The sequence below is a fragment of the Ursus arctos genome, unplaced genomic scaffold (genome assembly GCF_023065955.2).
Source record: "Ursus arctos isolate Adak ecotype North America unplaced genomic scaffold, UrsArc2.0 scaffold_23, whole genome shotgun sequence".
Classification (NCBI taxonomy): domain Eukaryota; kingdom Metazoa; phylum Chordata; class Mammalia; order Carnivora; family Ursidae; genus Ursus; species Ursus arctos.
Window position 1 is genome coordinate 26,215,490 of NW_026622908.1, and position 23,964 is coordinate 26,239,453.

Sequence of the window (23,964 nt, forward strand, 5' to 3'; positions counted from 1 at the left end):
ACTCAGTCACCCACATGTTTTGTGTGTGATATTTAATGATATCACTATCTTCAATATCCTTATTGAAACTAGCAACCTGAAGACCAAATCAAAAATTGAACACATCATTTAAAAATTACATTGCTTTAGAGCACTGTGCTGTATTCACAACCACTCACCTGACCCTTCTACTTATTTAAGCGTCTCGAAGATAATCCCTAAAGGATAAAGGATTCAGGGTTGTTGTTGATGTTTTTCCACTTTTCAATATTTACCTTGGAAATGTTGGATAGTCTGGGGACATCCATTTAATATTTTTTTCATGTTTCAGTAACTCCTGTTCTAAAAAAAAAAAGTCTTCTTTTCCTTCCCCCATGCAAATAATCCTTCTACTGTCAAGTTATTTTCCAGCAATCTGTATTCAGAATTTCCTAGTGTGGAGTCTCAAATACTCTGATTTTTAACTCTGATTATAAGGCCTCAGAGCAATCACAGCCTAGCAACATTTCTCCCCTCAAACACTGGTCAATGTTCCAAGATCAAATGACCTATTTCAGTTTGGGAAAAGATGATATTTGATTACAGAATATTCAGAATATGAGGGAACAATTAGTAAAGCTGTATCAGGGCCTATGTGCGTGAGCTATACCAAATTCTCTATTTTGCCACTGAAAATGTATTCGGACACATTCAGAAGAATTTAAGAGCTTGATGTGATAGGTGTACAGGATTCCTTACAGAAAAAGGAAACGTTGCAGAATCTTCTTTCTAAAACATCTTTGATGTTTCCCTGAAGCAAACTGCATATCTTTCCCAGGGAAAAAAATACACACACACACACACACACACACACACACACACACATTGTCATCAGGCTACATTAACTTCGTTAATTGTAAAGGACATATTTTTGGTGCACATGAGTATTTGAGAGTACTAGCAGTTGGTTGCCTTTAGATAGAATAAAGAGAGATTGACATAGAATTGTGTTTTGCTACAAGGATATTCCAGATGTTAGACAGTCACGTGAACTTTCTGCGGGACCAAGAAGTCCACAGTGCGTGGTGGTCGCTAACACATCTAACACAGTGCAGTCCCTATACTGAAGGGCCAGAAGCCGAGCGTGCTACGCAGAGCAAATACAGACACTGCTAATCACAACCTCTAGGCACGTACCTCTAGGTCCTGCATTTACAGCTCTCCATCCTTCAACCCCAAAACCCAATGGGGACCTTCGGTCAAAAGTGTTTCTAAATTTACTGTGAAGGTCAAGTTTGGCTTCACCAGTCTTTCACCAATACTTTTGCTTCTAGAATGTATTTATTAGAGCAACTATAATCTATAGGACTGAAATGTATGCTTTATTACTTCACTTTTTAGTTTGAGTTCACCTTTCATTCTGTTTCGTAGAATTTTTCCAACCGTTCGGCCAACCCTCACAGCCAAGGGGAGTTGTGTGCTGGGACTAACTCCGTAAGAATTATCAGCTCAAAGTGAATGAAGGCTCACAGTCAGCAGAGAGCTCAGTGAACACCAATCAAGTAGAGAAGGCAGGATTCTTTTCCCTCTTGGCTTATACCACTCTTCTTTGGACTAGCACTTGCTGGATATCCCTTGGTGGGTTGTTTGTTTGCTCTGTGATCTGGCAGCTTGGGAATATATTAAGTACATTCTATATTGAATAACTTGGGCAATGACAGCCAACATGTTTTCCCCTTTTTTGGGTCTTTTCCACAGTGAAAGTAAATGTGAATTGTGTTCCTAACAAAGGGAGGTAAAATACAAGGGAGGAAAAAGCTACTGGAGAATTAGTGATCTAAAAAAAAAAGGTAAAACCCTTATGCGGTCTTACTCATTTGCTTTCTCTTCATTCCAGTTCTCCAACCTACTTTGCTAGTAATGATTGATTTTCCACACCTGGAGACCACAAAACCCTGGCGTGAGCTCCAGTCTGCGAAGTTAAGTATGAGTCTACAAACTGCTCCTCCGTTAAGAAATGAAGTGTTCTCCAGCTTGGACACCACTCGTTTCACCAATGAGGTGGTAGGTTTCAAGGTCAGTAATAAGAGGTGTCTGTTTTCACTTCGCTTCACATAGATCAAGACAGAAGTCATGGACATACTATGTTAAAATATCAGGAGAGTGCCAAGGTACCAAGAACCAGCAAGGTCCTCTTTTACTTGGAAGCTAGTGTATCGTCTCATACCTAAAATTTCTCCAGTTCCTTCAAGTACCTCTAGTGAATTACCACTGTATTAACATTTCTATCTCTCGGTGTGCACACACCCGTCATGGCAAATCCGTACTCACACCCTTTACAGCTCTGCAATCTGCATCTGAAAGAAGAGAGTCAGCTCTTCCAGAAGGAACAGAAGAAACCATAAACCAAGGAGCTTTCTGTAATAACAGTAACCCAACATTTTTGAAATTTCAGGTTCCCAACTCACAGCCTTCCACCTAACAGTAAAATTAGAGCTAGTTAATACTAGGCTGATATTTTTCTAATTATATTTCATATGGATCATGAGTGATTTGAGAACAAGAAGCGGGTCTTGTCAAGTGTGTACCCACAGCACTAAGATCAGTGTTTAAAACATAGAAGGTCTTTAACAATTACTGTGGAACTGAACTGAATTTGCTGATACTCAGCACCAAAAATTATTTTTCAACTTAGATAATTTAGAATACCTTCACATTCTCTTGTTGTACTTTAGCCAGTAGGACTTAACTTAGGAGACAGTGAATAAATTATCATGAAACTTTCTTCCAAGTGGGATTGAATTTACTTCACAAAATCATTATTTTTTAATCTGAGCATTCTACAAAGGGTGCTCCTAATGAGAAGGAAAAAAAAAAAAAACAACAACCCACAGCATCCTTGACTATAGATCCAACACTCAAGTCAGCTAATGAAATCGGACCCCATAGAGACGGATGCTGTGACTGAGTACAATATGTTTTTCTTTCTTAGAAAGTAGGAAATCCAATTACCTTCAAGTTTCTCACATTTGAGCCGTACTACAAATGAGTTGTGTCCAGGTACAGAAAAACCAACAATATTTTATTTATAACCTTATTTTTTAGTTTTTGAACTACAAATTCTGGTTCTAGAGGTGTTTAAAAGATCATGGGTTTTATAGATGTTCGTATGTAAATTAATCTGTTGTTTGCTTACTTTTTTCTTTTTTCTCTTTTTTTTCTTTTTTTTTTCTTTTTTTTTTCCCTTTTTGCTTTGCCATTGAATGGTTCTCCTCATAAATACAGAACAGGTCATTACATGAAAAATATAAGATCTTGCATTTTTTTAATCTTGTTCTCTCTTAAAAATCTATTTCTAATATTGCATTCCCCATTGGACTACTTCATAAGGGCATGAGGGAAAGAAAGGAAAGAGAAAAAAAAAAAGAAAGAAAGACAAAATAGACTGGATCTCACCACTAGAATTCACCATAAAAATCTCAAAGTGTAACAGAATTCTTACAAAATTTCCTAGGCCAGTTCTTTAGGGACTTGAGATCTCCTATGAAAAATATGGCAACCAGGGAAGGCAGGGATGAGATGTGGGAAAATAGTAAATAAGTGCAGCAAAAACAGGTTCTGAGGAATACACATAATTTTGTCTGCTTTAGATCACAATAGAATTTTTAATAAATAAATTTCTTTTCTTTTTTGTTTTTTTTTTGTAAAGACACTTTTTTGAAACAGTAGATTTAGCCCAGTCATTTGTGTCATTTTTAATAAACTGTCTTTTTTTTATTGTTTTTGTTTTCTGTAACTCTGTAAATGTTTTAGATCTGAGTCTCTTGTACATTGTCTTTAGAGTTCATTCGGATCAATAACGGTTCGTGCACTGAACTGTGTATTGAATTTATCGTGTTAACGGTCGTTGTGTGGTTGAAGGGAGATTTGTACGAGTTATAGTGATTTAGGTGCTCATGCTCGATAGCAGGCATGGGCAGGTGGCTTTCCATGGGCGTATCTCCTGTAATCTCATCATCCACATTAATGATTTCAACAGTCCTCGTTGGGGCGTGGTGGTTTTGCCGATGGTGCTGCTTCCTCATCTTGTAGAAAATGACCAGCATCACTGCAGCCATGAGTGTGATGGCCACAAAACAGCCAATGATGATTTTGGTGGTCTTCATGACCTCATCGATTCCGGGGATCCCACTGTTTATGTCAGTCACTGGGATGGTGAATGTTTTTTCTGTCGACCTTGTGCTCTGTGGCGTGAGAGAGGTGGTCACATTGGTGGTCTCCCAGTCGATCACTGGAGTGGGGCCCACGTTGTTATCTGTGGTCCGTGCCTCATCCTGAGAAGGTTCCATAGTCTCTACTGTGACGGTTGAAAAGTAAGAGAAAGGAGTAGTGGTTGCTGCAGTAACATTCAGGGTGGCAGAAGCAGTGGTATTTCCAACGGAATTACTCACCATACACGTGTACATGCCTGTGTCTTGCACGGTTACATTCGTGAAGTTTAACGTGCCGTCACTGAGCACAGCTATCCGCACTTTGTATGCCCCATGTGTCATGACCGTTCCATTTGGAGTAATCCAAGATACAGAGGTCAGGGACGTGGAGGCCCGACATTTCAGCTCAGCTGCCATGCCCTCAGTGACATTGAGGTCTGCTGGGGGCTCCACAATCACAGGAGCATAGCATGTGAAATAATTCTGGTCAAGCTCCCCGATGTACCTCCCTTTCAGATTGGGAGGAGTGTTACATCGAGCACAACAGGCTGTGTTGGAGGGGGCCATGTCTTTTATCCACCAGCTGAGCCACAGTATGTCGCAGTTACAGTTCCAAGGGTTGTGATGTAAGTGTATCCTCTCTAGATGGTGCAAGGGCGTGAAGAGGTCGTGAGGCAGTAACGTTAGATTGTTGTGTGCCAAGTTTATCTCCACGAGGGACTGAAGGTTATCAAAGGCATTCCGTTCAATCACTTGAATCTGGGACTGGATCATCCACAGTTTCTGAAGGTGCATCAATCCCTGGAACGAGCCAGGCCTGATGGCCGACAAATGATTCCCAGAAAGATCCAGCTCATCGAGTTTTATGAGAGGTGTCAGGTTAGGGATTTCGCGGAGGTTGCACATGGCAAGGTTCAAATACCTCAAGTTGGACAGACCTTCAAAGGCACCTTCTGAGATGTACGAAAGCCTTTTCAATTCCCCCAAGTCTAGTCGGCGCAAAGAAGGGATTCTGTTAAAAGCATAAGAAGGAATGCTTTCGATGGGGTTGTTTCGCAACCAGAGCTCCTTCAGTTTAGACAAATATACAAAAGCTCCATTTGGGATGGTAGTAAGACGATTGTCAAAGAGTTCCAGAGTATTGAGGTTTGCCAGACCATTGAAGGCCCCGATCTCAATTGTTCTAATATGATTCCTACTCAACTGTAGGATTTCCAGGTGCCTCAAGTGCTTGAAGCTATTCACTTTGATGATCTGGATTTGGTTCTCGTGGAGGTTCAGCAGCCGCGTGTTGGTGGAGATGCCATCTGGGACCTCCCGTAGGTTTTTCCGGACGCAGATCACCTTGCTGAACTGGTTGCTGCAGGAGCAGACGGAAGGGCAGGTCTGAGCCCGCACCAGACCAGCCACCACAAGAAGTTGAAGAGCCAGCAGCACCACAAGCAGGGGGTCAAATAGGGCCCTGTTAAACCTAGGACCTATCATTATCTGCTGTGGATGTAAGGTCATCTTGTTCAACATTCATAATTTATCTGGTGTTGGTCCTTCTGGAGTTCAACTGCTCTGTAACATAAGAGCAAAAGAGAGTATTAGATCTCCTTCAGATGTCTTTCTGGAGCAATGTCAGTGATACACTATATCAGCCAAAGCCATCATTTCTCAGACTAAGCAAGCAACAAATCTAACGTTCCTTATTCAGAGATGCAGCTCATATTTATTGAGAAAATGTTTCTGTACTTCAAATTAGCAGTCATCCACAGCCCACATCTATCCACTATGCACTCACAGAGGAGTGGAAGAATGAGGTCAAACACCTTACTACAGTGTTTACCAACCAAGTAGGACTTGAATGCCTGAGGACATACGAGATGTAGGTTCAATGGCCAGACCAGATTGAAGACGTTCAGAAAATAGGATTTGGGGCTATACCCAAGAAACTAAAAGCTCCCTTGCAAAATCAGTAATAGCTGATATTTTATTGAGGATTCTTCTGTGTGCCAGGCACCATGGGCTATAGACTTCACAAGCAATCCTGTCCAGGATAGCTACATAATTTGCAGGGCCCAGTGCCAAATGAAACTGGGGGATGGCTTCTTAAAAATTATGAAGAATTTCAAATCCGTAACAACAGAGCATTAACCAAACGCGGGCCCTTCTGTGAATGGGGCCCTTTTCAATTACATATGTTGCGTGGACGGATCCTTTCTCATCCTTACAGCACTGTTCTGAGGTAGGCACTTTACAGTCTCCATTTACAAAATGAAGACATTTAATCATAGGGAAACTAACATGGCTGAAGTCACAAAGTTCGTAAGGACAGAACCAGGACTCACACGCTCGTCTGATTGGTCCAAGAGCATCTGATCTCAAACACTCCATGAAAAAGTTTCTGGGAGAATGATGGCAAAGGCAAAATATTTTTTCACAATTAATTTCTCTAAAATACCTTTATTGGGGAGTGACCTCAGCTGTAAACCCTGGCAACTTGACTTATCGTACCTGTGAAGATACACTGAAACAATGGCATGCACAAACATACATAAACTTTGAGATTTTCAAATACCCAAACTCATTATAATATAGCAACTGCTACCTATAGGCAGACATACCACAAATTAATCATTCCCATGAAACGTAACTTTTATGTACAGAGGATACCTTAGTATAACAGAAATATTATATATCTTATACCCCTACTCTCACTGATTTTAAGTAGATTTGTGGGAAAGGGAATAAAATAACCATTTTTTGCCTCTCTTCCAGCACAAGAAAGAATTTTAAAGGAGCTTGGGTTACCCAGTGTATGTCCCACTCTTATCATCATTTGGGCACCTGTGTAATGATTTCTTCCAAAACTCTCATCTCTATCAACAGTGTCTCTTCTATGAATCTCTTGGAAACAAAGGAAAAAAGGGATGGGGGATCACTACATTTCCACTCAAAAAGGCACTAATTTAGTACTTATTATGTGTCACCTCGGACAACTTACTAATCTTCTCTCCATGACACGTTCTCCTCACTTGCAAAATGGGAATGATAATAGTACATACCCCTTAGTGTTGTTGTGAGGATAAAATTAATGTAGATAGAGCACTTAGAATATTGCCTCCCACATGGCAAAAACGCAGTGATGTTAGATATTATTATTACTGTTCTCGTTGTTGCTTTTACCCAGACATCCTGCTGCGTACTGGCCATATAAAGATGAAGAATATCATCCTTACCCCTGAGGAAAGGAGAATTCAAAAGCTGAGACAGAGAAGCAAACAAATGAATCACAATAATCCATATTCATTGGTATGAGAGCAGGCCACTTTGGCACAAGGGCACTAATGTCAGATCAGCCCAGTCTGTGCTGGAAAATCAGAGGATTTTCCAAGAAGAGGACCATCTGATCTAGGTTTTCTAGAAGAAGTTGATTTACAAAAAAGGAAAGAAGAGCATTTGAGGCAAGGATCATCTCGAGCCATGACAAAGACCCACGGAAGATCCTAGTACATCCGGGACCAGTAAACAGTTCCCTGTGCCATGGAATGGAGGGCCTGGGGAAGAGATTTCTTTCTTTGGGGCTGGTGCAGCTCTAAATTGACTTTTCACACTACCTAGTACTATGATCATTAGTCTCTGGTTCTGTTTCTCCCACTAGCCTGTGAACACCATGAGGACAGAGGCCATGTCTTGATGGTAGGCACTGGATAAAAAAGGCTATTGTAAATGTGCAGAAACAGTTACTATCTAATTACAACTCTGTGTATGTGTAATGATAGGCACTAATGTAGTAATCATGACTTTCTATCCTCTATATTTCTTTTCTTTCTTTCTTTCTTTTCTTTTCTTTTCTTTTTTTTTTTAAGAGATAGAGCTTACCAGTGGGGGGTGAAGGGCAGAAGGAGAGGGAGAGAATCTTAAGCATACTCCACACCCAGCATGGAGCTCAATGTAGGGCTCTATCTCACTACCCTGAGATTGTGACCTGACCTGAAATCAAAAGTTTGGACATTCAACTGACTGAGCCACTCAGGTGGCCCTATCTTCTATATTTTCTTGGTATCTGGGGCCTTGTTGTTCCAGAGAGACCCCTCCTAGGGCTAGCCACCTCCTAGATTTAGTAAAGGACTTACCCACAAGCATGCCTTTCATATTCAAACCAATCAACCTGAAGCCTGTATCCCAACCACCACCTTTATCAGGATCTCACAGGGCTAGCCAATTGCAAGCCTGCTTACCCTGCCTTCTCTTGCTTTCTCTCACAAACCATGATAAAGGCTCTTGCTCAGATTTTTCCTTACTCCTTCTACCCCCTGACTGACCCTGGTGCTCCCTTGTGTGGCCCCCGTGTGGCATGGCATGCTTCCTCCTCTTGGGAACTGTGAGTAAATAAATAAATAAATAAATAAATCTTCAGTGACAATTGTCTCCTGATTTGTTTGTCTCATCATACCGAAATAATAATAATAAAATACATTTTAAAACAACTAATCACTAAATAGCAGGGCCCTGCTCACCTTATTAATCTTGTTGATGGCTTTATAGGTTTATTCTATTGTCCCATTTCCACTGTGACAACAATGTGATTGATAGGCTTCTCACTCGGAGCTAGATTAGGAGTTATTTTTTTTTTATTGTAAATTTAAACATGACCTTAAAAACCCTTGTAGATTTCCACTTTAAACAGAACCCTACTTAAATTGTCGGTGACATGACCCCTGAAAATTTTTATTCATATGATTTGGTGTAGTTTTACATTTGTTCCCCTCTCTCCAGCACACACTTTTTAAGGTGACTGGGCATTTAAAAAATAGCACATAAAATCTCTGTTACATTAACTGATGGGTGTTCTTAGGATTGGGGTCCCAGGGTCCTGCTCCTCTAGTTTCCTGCCCGTCTCCCACCCTATGACTTTCAGAATCCTAGGTCTCTGGCAGTAGAGATATAGAGAAATAACAGATTGACTGGACACAGCACAGAAGTGAAGAAGGGCTATCCTTTTCTCCTTAAAATAAGAAAGCAAAGGCAGCCATATCCCATGGTCAAGGGAGAAGGTTCTAGTAAAGACTTCCTAATTTAAATGCCCGCTTAAACCTTCATGACTCTACAACTGGGAAAGAAATTCACCTCTCTTTACTTTACTTTCCCATCTGTAAAAGGGGAACACCTTGTCATCTACTCAAAAGGCTTTAGTTAGCAATATCACATGTATATATGAAGTTACCAGCTCATAATAAGCAATATGTAATAAATATTTAAAACATATTCAAACTAAAAATAAAGTGATGGGACCCTCCGTTTCTTCCTCTTATATAAGATAGGAATAACACTAATATCTATTATTCATAGTTATGGTAAGGATTAACTGCAATGATCAGAAGCACGCTTTCATATGCAAATCCAATACGTTGCAATTAATTGTGGAGTGCATGTGTCTCTCCCTTTTCAATCCCCAGGCTGTTTTATTTTCCATTTCTCCCTTACTTCAAGGTCTTTCTGCTATTGCTATTAATGAGATTTCCTATAAATCAGTCATAAGTAACGATTTGTGAATTATAGCTGGTTCAAAGGTAATTTATAACCCACAGAAAATAACGCTTGGTACATGCACTGAATCGAATAAACTACTATCAACAAAAGGTTTTCTATTTCAAAATCTAAATTATGTTACTTTACATTAAAAGCCACGTTTCAACATCTCTTTCATAAGATGTTTTTATCACATCAAAAAGAAATCAATTTAAAAGTACGCACTATCCATTACAATGTCATCTGACAGCATTTATTTACAAATGGATCTCTATGGGTTTTGAATTAAACTGTAATACTTTTAGCCTTGTCCCAGAGGATGTTCTGACTTTGTCAACAGACCTTTCTTCTTTCCCTACCCATGCTTCAGTGCACTGAGATACAGGGGGTGCTTTATTTAGCACAGTATCACTGCTCAGTAAGCATAAACTGGATCTAGGTACTGGAACCAGTTTGGAAGCCAGGTAAAAGGAAGGTGAATTTATTAGCCACAACCACTCTCCCCCACAGAACACACATTCACACTCCCATGTATCTGCAATAAACCCCCTAAATACTGAGAACCAAAACCACTTGCCCCAGGACTCAGCCTGGACACTAAGACCTCCAAACCATACCTTCGCGTTGACATAACCATGATTTTGCTCTTCCACTGTCTTTATCAGCATCTTTATCTTTGGGGACTCTCCTCTCCAAGCAAATGGTTTTATTGTCCTTCTAGGAACCCGCCCAAAGATCCATCAATTCTTTCATAGAAAGCATCTAATGACAGTCTATACTCTTAAGATTCTTTGAATCTCTAGCCTCATCTTGCTGTTTTCACAAATCCTGGACTGCTATACCTTAATTCTTACTTTCTCCTAATCAACCTCCCACAGGGAAAACTCCTCTCAAATCAGACTCCCAATTCTCCATAAATTCTATCCTAATTTTTACCGCTCTACTCACAGATACTCCCATACCTTTGTGAGATGGTGACCTCCCTTAACAGAGTAAGCAATAAACTCTGTCTTTTCAACAGGGTGTGTTGGGAGTCAGCTGTTCACAGCACTAAGAATGGATTATTCATTGTAATCGCGCTTGAACCTCTCTTTCTCTCTTTCTTCACATTTGTTGCCTTCCCAACATCCTCATCCCTTACTCTTTCCCTAGAAAAATTGGTTCAGGAATCTTCTCTCGCATCCTAAAAAAATCACAAAACTGTATTATCTGCTTTGAAAGAGGCTGACCCAGGACTGCTGGGTTACAGAATTTGGTTCAAGCTAGGGCTACACAAACTTTTCCTGTAAAGGGCCAGCTAGGAAATATTTTAGGCTTTGCAGGCAATATGGTCTCCTGTGGTAACAACTCTGCTCTGCCATTGTAGCCTGAAAGTAGTTGTAGTGAAAAGGTGAATGAATGGATATGGCTGTGGTTCTGATTAAACTCGTTATGGGCACTGAAATTTGAATTTCATACCATTTTCACTTGTTTCAAAATACTATTCTTTTTTTAAAAAAGATTTTTTATTTATTTGTTTGAGAGAGAGAGCAAGAACAAGCAGGGTGGAGGGTCAGAGGGAAAGGGGAAAAGCAGGCTCCCCGCTGAGCACGGAACCCAATGCAGGGCTCCATTGCAGGACCTTGGGATCATGACCTGAGCTGAAGGCAGACACTTAACCGACTGAGCTACCCAGGTACCCTTCGAAATATTGTTCTTAACATTTTTTTTCTATTTAAAAATTCAAGAACATTCTTAGCTCCCAGGGCTAATCTTTTGGACTATAGTTTGCTGAGCTCTTGTATAAACAAATATTGGTTGTGCCAATTCTGTTGCCAGAGATTAGTTAGGCTGGACACGTGACACAACTTGGCCAATGAGATGTGAGAAGAAGACAGCTGAGGGGTTCTGGAAATTTTTTTTCTCCCACTCACAAGAAGAAAACATGGGGAAGAAATACTTCTTTATTCTGTTTTCTGGATATTGTTTTGAGTATAAGATGCCTAGAGTTGCTGAAGCCATCTTGTGGCCAAGAAAGGAGGAAGTCTGAGGATAAAGCAGTTATGCCAAGGAAGGAAAATGGGAAGAGAGGAAGAATTTGTATTTTTGATATTTGTGATGGGCAGCTGAATTAATGAATCCTGTTACTATCTTTCCTCTATATTTTCTTAATATGTAAATATTCAATTCCTTACAGTATAAACAATTACTTTTCCCTGGCTACTTACAGTCAAACCTATCTTGATACTTACATATTCATTCTCCTTTCTTCCTCTTCCCTTGCCTCTCCCTCCCTCTATTTCTCTCTCGCTATCTCCCCCTTCCTGAAACCAATAACAAAGAAACAACAAGGAAGACAGTAGAAAAATTCTGATTTCTTGTACCATTATAAATTTGAGACCTACCAAAGGAAAGAACATAAGCTGAGGCAACATGAATTGCTTGTCAGAAAGGAGGTGAGGCTCACCCCATCATGCTAAAAGGCTTTCTACCGCAGTCATATCTCTGGATAACCCTTTACATTTTAAAGAGTGCTAGAATAGACCGGAGAAGGAAAAATAACACCTCAAATAACACCATCATATTAAAGATAGCTTACCTCTCCAAATCAAAATTATTTTGTAAATATTTTCTAATATGGTTATTTTTTTCCCAATTGAAACCCAACTTTACAAGTCTGTTGAGTTTTCTCTACTCCTTATATGGTATTATGTAGCTCTGCAGATTTTCAGGGAGAAGAAATTTTTGTGACCGTGCCTAGGGCTGACCCTCTAGGCAAATGTAATGGAAGTGATTCAACATTTAAATGGCTGTAAACCAGGGACTCAACCTGTCAAGTCAACAGGAGGTCCTCTGGCTGAACACACTGACCTGGCAATGTTTCTAGAAAATTGTAAGAAATTGAGATTGAAGAAGAAGATGATGATGATCATGACGATGCCCGAGTCTGCATTTTCATTTTTCTCGAATACTTACCTGATTTATGGAAAAAGAATACACATGTTTGGGGTTTAGAGGTGACACAATTACAATATCATCAGGTGAAAAGAAACAGTGAGTAGAGAGAACTATGTATTAAAAAAAAGAAAAGCAAAGGAAGAAAAATGCATGGGGCCAACATGTTGCTATTGCTTGGACAGTGTAGTCAGGATTATAAGAATGAAATTGTCCAGGCCTTCTAGAACATTATAATCTTGTTGGAGCTATAATACAAATGTACAGATACATGTAAAAAATAAAAAAATGTATATATAGGTGTCCTGGGTACTAACGCAAACCAACATATTCAATATTTAAATGCCATAAAGGATTGTCAGAAGTCACAGATAATCAAGGCAAGTTTTAAGAAGAGGATTCCGGATCTTATGTAGGTCTTTAAGGGGACATAAACTTGCATTGAGATAGGGTGGTGATGGAGGAGGTAAGAGATTACTTAAAAAAAGCAGAGGAGTAGGAGCACGAAACGAAAACTGACTTACTGGAAGCAGAGGGCTTATGCTACAGAATTTAGATAGTTGAGTTGGCCCAACTGAGGGGCACCGCAAGCCTGGTAGAAGTTTGGATTTGCCTCAATAAAGAGACTTAGGAAGAAACCTCAATCCCCTCAGGCAGGAAAGGGTTTGATGAGAGAGTACTGTGTATAAAAAGAATAATCTGCCCTCATGTGTAAAAGAAATTGGAGAGAGGAATGTTTGATGGAAAAGTCCTGTGACTTCAACAATCGACATCCCTAGCATTACTTTAAAGCTGAATGAAACATCTTCGATCTGATGATCTGACGACTGAGATGTGTACAGGTTGAAATTAATTAGCCCTAGTTGAAATCCCATAGAGCGTGAAATACCAGTGAAGGCAAAATTAGCTTCTGTATGTGGTCACATTAAAAAATATCATTGTACACAGAGATCAGGGTATGATTTTTGGAAACTCTGATATGCATGTCAGGAGAGAGGCATCTCTGATTTCTGGTGATGCTTGTGTCAACTCTGTGAATGGCACACAAAGGACTACTAAATACATATTGTCTTGGTTCCCTAATGAAATGCTATACTTTCCAACTTGAAACAATACTGACACACAGAAAAAGCCATAAACGTATATTAGCAAAACCTAGAGGAACAAAAATCAGATCGAGAATGGAATGAGGAGGGTTGGAAGGTTGGCTTAGTATTACTAACTGTTGATCTTTGGTAAATTGGCTTTCCCCGAGTTGCACCTTTCTAAGTGGGAGTGACGGTAATAACATTAATAAATAGACATTGAGAGGATCACTTGAATTAAATGCCAAAGCATATACTAAAAACAAATCCCCAAACCTGCCCTTGTGCCTCCCAAAATTCCACACCACACACCCAGTTGCTCAATGCAAAAATGTAAGAATCTTCCTTGACTTTTCTTTTTCTTTATTTATAACCAGCACAACACTATTCATGTGACTCACTAAAATGTAACTGGATCCATCTACTTTTCCTCTTTGACCCTCTCTAAGCCAAATCATCTTCATTTCTAACTTGGACCACTGAAATACCTTCTGACTAGTTTCTCTACTTTTGCAATTGCCTTACCACAATGAATTCTCCATACGGCATTTAAAGTGAATTTTTAAAATATAAATATGGTCACGTCACTCTTCCGTTAAAATGCTCCTATTAGCTCCATTTCATTTTAGAGCAAAATGCAAACTGTTTTGGTCCCCAAATCAAGATCGTCTGATACCTGCCTGCGTCTTGTCCCTTTCAACTATTTTCATCCTCCTTCTCTCTTCAACCACATTGGACTTCCTTTGGTTCTCAAATGCTCCAGGCTTTTCCCTCTCTCCCTTGGGACCTTTGCAGTAGGGTCCCCTCTGCCTGCAACACATACCCTTTGATTTTTGCATGGTTGGTTTTTCTTGTCCTTCAGAGCATCCCTTAAATTTTTCTCTCTTAGGAAGATTTTCTTGACCATCCAGCCTAAAGAAGCACCTCTACAACCATCAGTCACATCACCATATTTGATTTCCACCATAATACTTATTATTGGTATTTTTCTTATATACTTAGACGCTTATTTTCTTACTGCCTGTCTTACCTGAGTGGAATATTAAGTTCCATGGAGCAGAGACTTGTCTGTCTTATTCAGTAGTTTTCACCTGGAATAATGCTCAGCAAATATTTGCTAAAGGTATGAATGAATGAATAAATGAATAAACTGGTGTCTAAGCAGCCCGTAGATAGTTAAGGCTATAAATTCATTGAGGACATAAATGACGTCACATTCACTTATTGATCCCTAGCAGCTAGTAGAGTCCAACTCACATAGTAGGAATTTCATCAATTTCTGAAATGGTGCTTATCTAGTTTTTAACCATTTTCACGGAAGTCCTTCCTACAAAGAAAAGCGGGGCGCACAATGCAATATAAAGCTCATCTCATTGTTTCCGAGCTCTCTTTTCTATTTTGTTTGTTTGTTTGTTTTCAGGGGAAGGCTTCCCTATTTCTTTCTTTATTATTGTCAATAGCAGCCCTGTTTAAGTTTGGCCAAACAATGCCCTCTGCTGTACGTGCCTAAAATAACATGATTGCCTCGAAAATTCAAATGTAGATAAATGTGTAAGTTGTACCCCTGATTTGCTTCTTCACAGAGCACCTACATGTATGTCAGAGGTAGGGAGCTTTGGCTCAGCTTCCGGGTCACTCCCTGGGATCAGCCCACTCAGAGCAGAGAACGAGAATTCGTATGGCAGGAACTCAAGTCATCTTCAAATCCCCTTCAAAATGGAAGAGCTTCTTCGTCATCACGTTTCTGCTTCTGGAATTCATTTGAACCATTAATTAGAAAATCCATGGGTGAAAAAAGGCCTCCTAATTGTTTTGTCACAATCCAAAGGAACAGGATGAAATAGGCTAGATAAAGGTAGACGGTCGCAGCTCCAACTTTGTGTTAGCTACAAGAAGTCAAATCTACCTTGTGTTAGAAGAGCAGACCCAAAAATATAGCCAATGACTTGGCAAGGCTAAAAGTAAAATTGATTTGTTTTTTCCTGCTTGTTTAGTCTCACGTGATGCAAGAGAGATAAACATACCTGGCATGAAGTTTCTGGCTGGTTATGAATCCTTTTGATCATATTCACTTTTTGACGTTTATTATTTATGAAGAAATGAAATATAGATGACTGACTTGTTTCTCAAATTAAAGGGTGGGATTCGAGGTATTCAGGGATATGTTTGTATTTTTACGATAGATGTTTGCTCTGTTGGTTTTGTGAAATGAATAACCAAAGAAAAAAAGCTTAAAACCTCAAGCTCCATATACTGCTTGATATTTCATTCTTCAGAAAATGAAATCAGACTGTTCCAATTATCGGAAACGCCTGCATTCTCCTTTGCACTAATACTGTTAAGTCTGGATTCTACCAATGCATGAAAACGTCACTTCTTTGCTTTTCCTTTTCATTCTTTCTCTTTTCTCAGGTCCGGGGGCCGACAACATGATTAATACATGCTATTCTTTATCTCCCAAATTGGCCTTTTCTTCTAATACTTTTCCTGGGGGAGATCTACGCAGTTAACACTTTGCAGACTTAGCGTAACAAGACCCAGGAACGTAGGCAATCACAGTTCAAGAAAACATAACCCACCAATAGTTCCCATTTGCTTAGAGAATAAAGCCTAAATCCCTTACTGCCTCTACCCACTAGATGCCAGTAGCACCCCCAGTTGTGAGGATCTAGTGTCTCCAGACATTGCCAATGTCCCCTGGAGGGCAAATTTGCCCTTTTAAAAACTACCACCTTAGCGTGACACATAGGACTCTCCATGATATTGTGCCATACTCCTTTCCCAGGCTTATCTCCCACTGTTCTCCATAATACAGTCTAGGCTGCAGTCTGTTCCTGATTCTAAAAATAGGCCTCCTACTTTTCTTCTTCAGAGCCTTGCTCCTGTTTTTCCCATTGCAAGGCATGTCCTACTCTTGATTTTTCTGTCAAAATTGTACCCAGTCTCAGAGCCAGTTTTACGAAGACCATTTCTATTTGACCTTCATTGGTCTTACTGGCGGGGACTCATCTATCCTTCCATAAGTGTCTGTAATGCTAAAACTATAGCATTTCTCAAATCTGTGTTTAAATCTAAATGTTTGGGTATGTGTTCAACCTATTTAATCATAAGCTTGTGAAAGACAGGAACTGGAGAATGTCTAGGCATGCGGTAAATATTTGTTGAATTGCATTACTGAATGTAGCTTACATTTTAATTCATAGTCAGGAGCCAGGAATGATAAGCTAATTTTATAATAACAAATAACATATCAAGTCCATTGATAAGACTTGTATGAGAACCGAAAAAGTTAAAATGGTATATAACTTAGTACAAATGATAAAGAGGGGGGTTCAGTAATTACTCCTTGCCTTCTCATGCACACAAACAAAAATGTAAAAATAAATTCTGAAAAAGTAGATTGCCCAAAATCAGCATGTAAATGTGTGATTGAAAACAATAGACTAGGTAAAAATTTCTTTTTACCAGCAATAAGCTGTATCCTAAATATTACATCCAGAGTACATGGCACATTGTAACATTGTGTCTTTCATTATATTATATATATATATATATAATTTATATGTATAAAATGAAAGAAGGAAAGAAGGATGGAAAGACAGAGTGAAAGAAGGAAAGAAAAAGAAAAGAAAAGAAAAGAAAAGAAGGAAAGAAAGAAAGAAAGAAAGAAAGAAAGAAAGAAAGAAAAAGAAACAAGCTCAAGAAAAGGTTGGTACTTACCAACTACTAACATAACTAAGTGAAGGGTAACGGAATATAGAGATTTTTCTTTTTTTAAAATCAGAGATAAAAATGTGTGTAGTATCCATCTGTGAAACTGCCTAGAGGTTGGATGCTCTGATTTATGTACTCTATCATTGTGAGAATACATGATTTAATATATATAGAAGGATTTAGAACAGTGTCTTGTACATAGCCAATACTGTATGAACATTTGTTGTATTTATTGTTATTGTTATTTGTCTAGTCCCAGTGACAGCTGAAGTCCAATTATGAAGAATGATTGATACATCAGACAATTATAATCTGATGCTAAAGCAATTTGAATCATACAATTAAGTTTTCTTAGTTTGATTTCTCATCAACCGCCTTATTGAATTATAATGTTTTTCCATGAAAATGCATAGTTCAATCCAAGGGTTCCTAAGACGCTCATGAATAGATTTTAAACCATTTATGAATCTCTTGAAATTATATGCAAATTTTGGTATAAATGTGGAGATTGTGTATTTTTTATAGGAAGATTATTCATTGGTTTTATCATCATATTTTCAAGGAGATTTACAACTCCAAAAAATTTAAGTTCTACATAAAAAGATTTGACAGACTGAAGTACTTGAAGTGTCTGTTATATTTTAGCTATAATTTAACAAACTGGCATTCTGCTCTCTATATTCATTTCTTATGTGTTTATAAGTGTGACTACAACTTTCTCATGATGAGCCACCCAAGTCAAATTTCTGAGGGTATAAAACCAAGGACCAGACCCACGTCTTGAGTAAATACTTCAAGACGAATGTCCACTGGAAAAGGTCTTGAAATGCCATATTCCCTGGTGACAATGATCCTTGCCACATACATTAACACTGGTATTCAGGTGACAGTTTGTCACTCCCTGTCATTTTTTAAGGAATTTGTGTCAATATAAGAATCAGGATGCTGCATGATGAAATGAGGACTTCTCTGCTCCAGAACCGTCTGTCCCTCATTTAGCCATCATTTATTCCTTAAAGGAAAATGCACTGAGGTAGTGTAACTGAATTGTTCATGTGTATCTATCTCTTAGAATATTTTGGGTAGTTTTGACTGATGCCAAAAGAGAAAATATCATGCTTATTAATATCAGTGAAGATCATCTGTATAATAGGAATAAATCAAAAAAGTAATATTCCATTACAACTAATACAACTAAAATCCCAATAAGAATCTTCCCCTCATACACACACAAACACAAAATCTATTGTTGAATGAGGTTAAACTGCAGAAATCAGACACGTTTTAGCCTCTCAGGATGCACAATAGGATGATTCCAGGCTTTCAGTTTGAAAAAGGTAATAAAAAGACAGCAGATAAAAGAGGCTGAACATTTCAAATTATATTTAATCACAGTATGAAAAATTATTTTTCTCATGACATTCTATCAGTCCACAGAGGCTAATGATTATTCTTTTATATATTCTTTTGTCCAGGTTAATGACAGGGCAAGTAACTAGAGAAACTTTTGAAAATCTAACAAGTCCGTCTTAAACATAAGCCCTTGCTTGGTAAGGCAGGTAGAGAAGGATTTGATTTCAGAAAGTTGGTAATGCAGTTAATGACCTTGCTTCCCATGCTTTCTTTGGATTAATGACTAGCTAGGAGGAGTTGAGAGCCATTAACCCTCAACTGCTCATTAATCCTTAGGAAATGCCCTGTGCAAGGTCATCATTGCCTTTATAGGTTGAAAACAAACAAACCAACAATAGCAACCAAAAGGCATATAGATTTTTGTAATGAGTAATGCAATTTAAATTGCCATGTTAGGGAATCTGAATACCACATACAGAGTCATTCTGATTTTAAAATCACCTTCCAATGTTTTATCAAGTACTTTCTTCCTGTTTATTATTAAACAGTAGAAAACCCAAATTTCCTAGATAGTTACAACACACACACACACACACACACACACACACACACACACCCCTATATAATATCCCCAGGCAAAGTACTAATGACATCTGGGATTCATTTCATAGTAGGATGCTGGGAAAGAGAACTGTTAAAGTCATTTCAGCTCTAATAATACACGCTTCCAAGTATGGGTACCAATACAGTGTGAACTTTCCCTGTGAGGGAATCCCTTCCACTCAGTAACTCCCCATCACCGATCATTTGAAACACTGTGCTGTGACAAGCCTAACATAAATAACAGAGTCACGAACCAACGCCAGACGCCGCACTGAGTAAGTGTGTAGGTGGTAGAGCAGATCATCAGAAGTAGCCTGGTGGTCAGAGGGAACCAGGAAGGTGTGAACAGTCAGGGAAGGCTACGTAGACAGGGGATTTAGTAGGCGATATGGATTTGAGTAAGCAAAGTTCCCAGCTCTTGACCCTTACGACCCAGCATCTCCCATCAGGTGTCTCACAGTATAGCGGGATTCATAAGGATTAAATAAGGGATTTTAATACAGCAGGAAGTGCTAGATAAGAATGAACAGCATGTTTTAGGAGAACACAATAAAGAAGAAAGAGAAAGAGAAGGGACGGAGTTTGCTAGAGAAGAGGCGTGTGGTTAGTGGGAAACATATGAAAGTGAACATGAATGTTGGGCAGAGACGCACAAGGTGACTCCTATGAGGAATCTATACTGAAAACCAGTGGGAGAGAAGGTAGGATAAGTAAAATAATACCAGATTGTGAAAAAGAGACAAAAAACCACCCTAGATTCTGTATTAAGTCATCAGATGGGTTATAGGGACTTGATTTTTATCCTTGTGTTGGAAGGATATAGTATTATGGGAAGAGTATTTAAGGAAAAGCAAATTTGCAATAATACGGAGCATGGATAGGGAAGAGTACACTGTAAGGTCTGAAGACCTACTAAGAAATTATTTCAACAATTGAGGAATAAAAAAAATGAAGGCCTGGACTAGGCTCTCCTTTTTAGCTAAAATACAGGCTGACATGACACTAAGATTTTCACATCTCTGTGCTGCAATCCTTAAGCCGTGAGACCCCCCTTCCTATTTCACCAGCTTCCTTGATTCCTGACCCATGACTGGCTGCTCTGACATCTGTATATTTCAGACTCTCTAAAACATCGGAGCAAACCAGCCCATCAAGTTCTGGCTCCCACTGAAGACCTTGGAGCCACCACCTGCCAGTTTTCAGCATGACTCAAGAGTTTAATAAATTCACCAAAATGACCCACAAAAACCTGATAAGGAAACTCTCTTTAATTGAGTCTGTGTTTATGAGATCTGAGCAAGGGGAGGAAACACAGTAGACTCCTTCTGTGATTTCCAGGCAACGTCCTTTAATCAGAATGCAGATAGCAGGGATGGCCTCCTAATTGGAACTGGAGCTGGTTTCAAGTAACCTCAACACTGTTAACATTGCATAATGACAAAAGCTTGGTGATGACATGTCAGATAATGGGAATGACTGTAATCAGTGATTTCTTTGTTTCCCCCTAATGACCGCAAAAGAGGGAATTATATGGCAGATGCAGACATTTGGAAATTGGATTCTTAGTTATTTAGTTAAGGCAGTCCTCATTTTGCTTGGTGCCGTGTTACACATAGGTCATGCATACTGGCACCAAGTCCTCTTTTTTTTGCACAGTTCTTTTATAACAGATTTGCTCTCAGTTACCATGGAACCTTGTAACATGAAGACTCCGTTCCAATATGAACAAGCTTCAGTTAACACAGTACCGTGCAAAACAAGAACTCCGAGTATTATCTGATACTCATCGGCCTAAAATGCATCATTTCCAAAAACAAATCTTGGAAAAAAAGATCAGGAAAATCCATGAAAAGCAATAAGGAACTGGATCCCCTATGGTATCTTAATGGGATAAAAAAGTAGGGACGCCCGTGCATATCCCTATTTAAATTCATTAGTTAGCCACTTTTTCCTTGGTTTGGATAATGAAAATTACTTCTTGGTTATTTCTCCCACTATTTTTTTTTTTTATTCTCTAAAGGCTGCATCCTAGAAAGAATAATCCAAATAAAAAAAAACACAAGGGTGACAGTCAGATCCTAATACAGGTATCACAGATGCTGGGTGACACCAGAGCAAACCACTTAAACCTTCTGTACCCTTCTGTAAAGTGAAGACAGAGTGAATACCTGCTCTTCCCATGGCAAAGAAATACTGGAACGATAAGCTTTAATCGAAAATAAGTGTAACAAAAAGCAAAATCCACAAAATGAGGGTAAAGTACGATATGGTTGTCACTCCCACACTCCCCAGTCCCATTTTTTGAGCTCTCACTGCCATGTGCACAGAAATGGAAGGTGGATAGGTATGTAGGCAAAATTCTCAGATCAGTGGCTGGAAGACTACTGCCCACGGACAAAATCTGGCTCACAACCTGTTTGTGTTTTTTTTTTTCAATAAAGTTTTATTGGAATACTTCACCCCTATTCATGCATGTATTCTCTATGGTAGCTTTCACATTAAAGTGAAAAATTGTGTAGTTGTGACAGACTATGAGACTCGCAAAGCCCCAAATACTTACTGTTTGACCTTCTACAGGAAAAGTTTGCTGACCCTGCTCTGGAGTCTCTATAATAATTCCTTTTCTTACTCACTCTCTTCAACCCCAAACCTGCCAAGATGATCCATTAGGGCATGGAAGAAAAATATTAAAACTTCTATTTATAACTAACTTTCATCTCAGAAACAAAGAGATTCAGTTTTTCTAATTTGGCAATGGTTCCAGGTGTCACATAACATATGTGAGGAGTCCTGAGCAAAAGAAGGAGTTCCATAACTCAGCGGGGTGGTCTGTGGTACAGTTATTTGTTCATATGTTTTCAGCACTTAGTGACATACTACAATCTCTGTGTGTCTAGCTAAGTGGCTTCACAGATTCTTTTATTTAGTTTAAAAAAAAAGAACTAACCCAAAATGGAGAAAGGAGCATAAAGGAATTCTTCCAAAGGCAACACAGAATGAATATTCTAATAATAAGGTGCGCATAAGCACATCACAAGTAAAAATGGCAGAGCTGACATTTCCTCTCCTAGCATGAGCTCTTTGAAGCCTTACAATGATTATAGATTAAAGAAATGTTCACTGGGATTAATCTTGTGTGTGTGTGTACGGGGTGGGGCAGCAGTTATGCTCTCCAGCAATCATGTCCTATCCTACTCTTGTTCCAGCTGTTTACTCTTTCCTGAATTCTCCAGATGCCCACCAACATCTCTGACTGATACATGCCTTCTTTTCAGTTTTTTCCTCCCCATTCCACCCCACCCCACTAAAGCATATTGCTATGCAAAATCAATGCCTCTTCTGTCCCTGGGATTGAGAACCGTATTTCTGCATGCCCCTTCGGATCCTGGGAGAATGACCTGAAAACAGGTCCATAGGAGATAGACTTTGTAAGTACCCTCTCCTTCCTTCCTTTCCTCCCTCCCTGCTAAAAGTGTCTTCCTCTCACCATTTGTTGGAAAGACGAATTAAAATCTGCTGGGTTGAAGCTTTAAAACTCGTGAACATAGAACCCAAATTAAGAATCATAGACTTGGAGAGTTTTAATTTTGAAAGGAACCCCAGAGACCTAGGTAAAAACTCCACTTCCTCTTTCACTATATGGAGATCTGGTCAATAACTCTGAATCTCCTTTTTTCTCACCTGTAAAGTGGGCATGATATTTTTTGTCCCTCCTTTCTCATTACCAGGATAACTTTAGGTAGTTTATGAATTGTGAGATGACTTACAACTTACAAAATAATACGTAATTAGATAGACTTTGGAGACTGATCATTTTTTACTTTGAATCCATACTGAAAAAACAATCAGAAAGGGGGGGGGAAGGGAGACAGAAAGTAAAAACCACAGCTCTCTATGTGGCAGATACTCTGAGCAATTTACATGCACTTTACTTAATCCTCCCAACAACTGCATGAAAATAGATGCTGTTTGTAGCTTACCCCAAATCACACAATTAGTAACTGATCTCCAGCCTGTCTTGATGCACCCTTTTAGCCACTGTACCGGATGGATACACTTTCTACTAGCTATGTTGCTTTAGAGAAGCAATTTATTCTTTTGGCAACTCATTTCTAAAGGGATGAAGAAAAACACCACTCCTATGGTATACTGGCTGCATTATTATAACTAATCTTAATGAAACAGCATTTCCTAGAAGTGCTCATATTCATTTTGTCTTTGAGAAACCAAGACAGAGCATCTACACATTATAATCAGGGCTTTTCAACCAGCCTGTTGTGGTATCTAGACTTCAACCACCAGCTCCTGATCCATTTTTCCTTCCAGCACACTGCCTGGCAATGAATGTTGTGGGATCACCTAAGACAACCTAAATGCCAGTATCCAGCAAAATATTGGGCACACAGTAGGTACACAATATACAGTATGTTTTTTTTTTCTTTCCTAAATAAACTCCTTCTTTCTCTTGGAATATGATCAGCATGATGATTTTATACTCCACTTAGAAGACTGACAATCAGGACTGAGGAGAAAGAAACATCAGTTCGGGTTGTCTAAATCAAGGAAAAGCCATAGCTGGGGGTGGAAAT

At 39.1% G+C, this 23,964-nt stretch overlaps 1 protein-coding gene across 12 annotated transcripts in view; it reads right to left on the reverse strand.

Annotated features, from left to right (window-relative positions):
- Positions 1-3,577: 3,577 nt before the first annotated feature.
- Positions 3,578-23,964, reverse strand: part of LRRC4C (leucine rich repeat containing 4C) — a 1,128,307-nt gene continuing 1,107,920 nt past the window's right edge. For 6 of the 12 annotated variants that reach the window (XM_057317294.1, XM_057317292.1, XM_048215326.2 and 3 more), the window contains 2 exons: positions 15,298-15,455; positions 3,578-5,732 (listed from right to left, as the gene is read on the reverse strand). In XM_057317294.1, the coding sequence (XP_057173277.1) occupies positions 3,768-5,690 (1,923 nt within the window). In that variant the 5' untranslated portion in view covers positions 5,691-5,732; positions 15,298-15,455 and the 3' untranslated portion in view covers positions 3,578-3,767. The remainder of the gene's footprint in view (positions 5,733-15,297; positions 15,456-23,964) is intronic. The other 6 variants (XM_057317295.1, XM_057317298.1, XM_048215336.2 and 3 more) reach the window with 1 other exon arrangement.